This window comes from Hesperophylax consimilis, chromosome 13, assembly GCF_061612785.1.
Source record: "Hesperophylax consimilis isolate HC1 chromosome 13, BYU_Hcon_1.0, whole genome shotgun sequence".
NCBI lineage: Eukaryota > Metazoa > Arthropoda > Insecta > Trichoptera > Limnephilidae > Hesperophylax > Hesperophylax consimilis.
In genome coordinates, this window is record NC_142848.1 from 19370353 (window position 1) to 19375780 (window position 5428).

The window sequence follows — 5428 nt, forward strand, 5'->3', positions numbered from 1 at the left end:
ATTGTGTCAGACAAATAATTTCATTGGAAATGTAATATATGTTCATTCATTTGGTTTATAATTGAGGAGCTATTTTTTTTAATTTAGTACTCACATTGTAACATTCTAATTTTCAAATATTTGTTTATTCATTTGGTTTACGTTGAGGAGCTATTGTTAAAATTTAGGACTCACATTGTAACATTCTAATTTTCAAAGCTAAATTATATATTTATTATATAGTACCTACTCCCTTCCTGTTGTTATAACATCTGATTTTATTTGTGATGATTTTTTAAGACATGCTTTTAAAACTAAAAACATTGACATTAGAACTCAATAAAACATTGGTTAGAATTTTAAATTTAGAATTTCCTTATTAATATATATGATACTATTTTAATTTTCATGACTAACATCTAATAAAACAATTTTTATCATTGTAGTTACAAGATGAAGTTCCTCATCCTCGCCCTCGCCCTCGTGGCCGCTGCCAGCAGCTCCCCCATCGGGACCTTCGACATCCCCCTCATCAGCCACCGCCCTGCGCCCATCGTAGAAGAGGAGCACATCGCTGTGCCCATGCCAGCTCCTCTGCTCCCAGCAGGACCTTCGGTTCTGCCAAACCTGCCAACCATCATCAGCCCACTGCCAGTTCTGCCAAACTTGCCAATCGTCATCAGCCCACTGCCAGTCTACCCAGACGTCATGCCCCTGCCAGCTCCATTGTTCCCAGACATTCCAAGCCTTACCAAGCCTCTGCCACTCATCCCCGATGGACCAATGACTTACCCAATGCCAATCCCAGAAGGACCACAAACTTTCCCCATGCCCATTCCAGAAGAACTTCCCATTGAAGCTCCAGTCTCCAGCCCCCGTGTTCAGATTATTATCAACATCGTCAGCGACAAGTCTGCAGAGTCCCTCATCGATACCCTAGGACCCATCAACATTGAATCTGGCATCTCCAAGCCCATCGCTGAAGTACCACATGGAATCACTAAGCCCATCCTTGTTCTGCCAGTTGCCCCAATCGACTTTACCAGGCCCGTCATTGGAGCCCCAATTGACATCACCAGGCCCGTTATTGATGCCCCAGCCGGTATCACCAGGCCCATCCTTGAGGTGCCAGTTGCCCCCATCGATCTGACCAGGCCCGTTGTAGGAGCACCTTCTGGAATCACCCGCCCCGTCCTCGAAAGCCAAAACGATCGCCTGAGGCCAGCTACTGATCTAATCCGTTAATCGTTGATTGTTGAAAATCACTCACCTACCACCAAAATTCTTTTAGAATTGTAATTAACAACTTTACTAATAAAGAGAATTTCATTTGTACTTCTTTTTAAGTTATTTTATCAACAATGACCAAGAAAGACAATGACAACATTATGACAAAGAAATGCTAAAGCGTTCATTTTATGACAATTTATGAAACTACATAAAGTTGACCGTATATTTTATATAACCATAAAATGAATTCATAAAATTGTATTGGGGAGATTTGCAAACGTCAAATTTGTACACTTTTATGAGAGATCAGTAGATATTGGAAATTCCTAGAAACAAAAGTAGATAAAGAATCTAATTTATTATTGCTTACAGTGGGACCAATAAACAGATTAAAACAAAAAATATTATTTTTGGATATTTCATAATAGATTTATGCATACAACTTTATAATAATGGAGAAAATAACAAATATTTCAAAATGTTTCAATCGTAAAAAAATAATTATAAATAATAACCACTGTGGATTATTATTCATTTCAAATAATATGGTTTTTGTGAACCTTTTACAAATCTGTTGTTTCATAAGCCAGAAATGATTAAATGAACATATTTTTAGCATAATATTTAGAGACCTGTAAATTATTATTTAGTATTGAAATCAGCGAACTTATGTTACCTAGTTCTTAGAATAAATTGAATATTTTTCTTTATATTGATTTTCATCATGGATTGGGAAGTAATGTAGTCACAATTGCCGAAATCACCATTCATTCTAATTACCTTAAGCAAGGAATAATTGTTGAGTTAAATAGAAAATAATCTGAAATTTATTTTTAATAATAAAGCTCGAATTTATTTTAATGTTTCGATTGGCAGTGTACTGTAGCATTAGTAATATATGATTATCAACATCCAAGTGCCCTGGCAACGACCTCAATCAATATAGGTAAAATTGAATTTGTTCTCTACTCCTTCCAAAACCGCATTGTTATATACATTGCTAACAAGTGCAGCAAAATAGGGAATATTGATTGCAGTTGTTCTTACGATCAATGTACAGAAACACCTCAAGTTATGTAACAGGCGACATAATTTTTTATTCATTCACTTGGTATGCGTATATGACAATGTATGTGTAATATTATTAACACGTTGACTGCTTCAAAGCTAGCTCGGGCTTATTTCGCTACTCTAATGAAGCGCCACGAAGATTGTTCGTGGGTATCGATGTGATACATTTATCTCAGTATATACATGGCGTTCTTGCTGAGGCAGAGTGTGGCATATTTAATATTTACATTTATCACCGCTATATAGTAATCATCGTTTATTAACCGTTAGAATGCAATTCAAACGCACGGGTAATAAACCTAAAAACAAAGATCTGTAATTACTTTGCAAATTCAAGTTACATAAAGATCTGCAGAACGCATTGCTTACGTAACTCGGGGTATTACTGTACTTATTAGTAAAAAGATCATGTACCATTCTTTAGATATGGGAATATAATAAAGGTATATTGGATGAATGAAGTTATGAAAAGTAATTGCATAAAGACGGAAACGTAGATGTTCAAAGTGCTTTATTATCATCAAAAAAAAAAAAAATTTAAATTGAAAAAGCGATTATCGTAAACTTTAAGAGAAAAATATTTTTATAGGTGATTTTCAGACGAGTACATTTTACATTTTTTCTTAAGCTTTTAACTTGAATGGATGCCATGATTATTATTGTTCACAAACAAACATCATTTCGTGTAGCAATGGTTGGAAAAAAATTGGTACAGTATGGAAAGGTGACATGTCCAAAACATAAAAATATATCGATTTAATATTTTCTAGATATTCAAAATTAATAAATTGATGGCTTAGAGTTAAAATATTGTACCTCCAATTTTAGTTGATAGTAAGTTAAGTAATTTATGAGTTCAAATAACATATCCTTAACCCACGTTCTAGAGATACAAACATAATTAAAGTATTATTGTAAATCCTCCAGGAATTGGTTTTATGAGCACACATATTGTACTTCCTTAACAAAATAATTTGAATAAAAATCCAATGCCAAAATATTATATTTACATCAGATACAGATACCATAATATGGAACTAAAAACTTATTTTTATATCATAAGATCAAATTTTCGAAGGTTTCAGTTTTCAGTTTCAGTTTTTTTCTATATATACGATTTAAGGAGATACAATGTTTTAACTCTAAGACATCGACACTTCGATCAAGAATTGATATATTTAAACATAACTGTATTGGAATAATATAGGGTATCTACTATCAATTGAAACTCAAAAATACATTTGGACTTATATCAGCTTTCTGTTCTTTGTCACAATGACTTACTCTTTGACAATGAAAAACGGGTATTTTATATTACATACCAATAAGTTTGCTGTGTGTTATAAAAAATACTATTTTGTAAATTTAATCAGGGAAATAATAATATTCACGAATTGGGATTGTAAAATTTTATGATTCTCTAAGATATCCACTTCACCATAAAACTGTTACATAAATCATTTTCGATCAGTAATTAATTTTATTTTATTGGCACAGCCTACAAAATATAGGGCACCATTTAACATTACATAAACATCATTATATAACTACATACGAATGTATAAAATAATTTTGACATAACTATGTAATATTAATATGTAGATCTTTGATTATATTCGGCGATTTTCTTTCCTGGCTAGATATTTTTTACATATTATATAATTATTATCATTCAAGAATTATATTAACTAATATAGTTTTTGATAACAAATAAAAATATAGGTGGGTATCTAATATACTCGAAAATAAAAATGTGTAACATTTAGACACAGAAAAATAAAATGTTTTGATTTAGAAAATTTTTAACTTTTTTGTGGAATATTAAGATTGACAGCATGATGTAGTGTTGCCAAGGAATGAGATAAACAGTTTTAAAAATAAAACTCAATTAAAAAATACGGCATGTACTTACTTACAAAGGAAAAAAATGTGCTTCAAACACTCAATTTATTAAATCCATAGATTTTTTTGTATCCACAAAATCTACACGATGCAACCGACTGCAAAAATAACGCCGTCGATCTGTATTAATGGAAAACAATAGGTTTAAACATCTATTACTTTTTCTAGATTATTGATAGCAATATGTACATACATTGTTATTGGGAATAAGACGAATTCGCTCATTTTGAATTTAACCTCTCCGCAAGTAGCCAGTATGAATGAAACGTTTCGTCTGAACGAAAAAAGTTCCAAAGGAGTATGGACTATTATCTTACAAAATAATAGGAAATTAGTTTTATTGGGGTGCATTGAAGTTGATCACATTTTTATTTATATGTTTAAAGTTTAAATTGAACAAAAAAGAAACTTACTCCCCAGATAAATTCGCAGAAACTCACTTGCCGAGAGGTTAGTAACCGTATGAAGTTAACGTAAATTTCTGCCTATAGAAAAAGGAAGACTATTGTAGTCTCTTGCACAAAAAACTTGTGTAACGGATTGTAGGATAGGTCTGCCAAACCTGGATGAAATGGGGTGATTCCCTCTAAAACTACAGAGTAAATTCACCCTTATTGTGAAAATAGTTAATACATGAAGTTAATAATCGAATCCCAATTTTGTTTAAATTCCTTGTTCAGTAACTGTAAAAACCGGACACAGGTAAAATTAATCAAAGAATAAATTTTGCATTATGGAATCAGATAATCATTTTTTATACATTTTCACATCTTAAATATTATGTTTATTAAAAATATTTTTTACATTTCTTTTAACTTATCTTAAAACCCTTCTAGGGATAAGATGCACACCTTTCTCCTGACAGAATGTCCATTGATGGATACATATTCTCTATATATATTGACTTACTGTTAAAATCGTACCCTATTTAAATGTACATTATGTATTTTAATTTCATGTAAATATATGTATTTCAAATCCTCCATAAGAGCCTTTTGTGTTGATGAATGTGGTTTTACCGCAATGTTACGTGTTTTAGGCACATAAATACTAATTTATAAAATTTATCTCTCCTGAACAGAAACTGAAGCATAAAAGTAATAAAAAAATAATTCCATAAGAGCAGAAAAAAAACTAGATGTGGAAACCAATATAGTACGTATTGGTTTCCACATGGGCTGATGCACCATATAAAAACTAGACATGGAAACCAATATAGTACGTATTTCTCAAGGGCTGATAAATA

The 5428-nt window shown here is 31.8% G+C and overlaps 1 protein-coding gene across 1 annotated transcript; it reads left to right on the top strand.

The window, feature by feature from the left end:
• Positions 1 to 431: 431 nt before the first annotated feature.
• LOC149418550 (uncharacterized) lies at positions 432 to 1224 on the top strand. Its single transcript, XM_089639119.1, has one exon. The coding sequence runs from the start codon at positions 433 to 435 to the stop codon at positions 1222 to 1224; it is 792 nt and encodes a 263-aa protein (XP_089495245.1). The 5' UTR covers position 432.
• The last annotated feature ends 4204 nt before the right edge of the window (positions 1225 to 5428 follow it).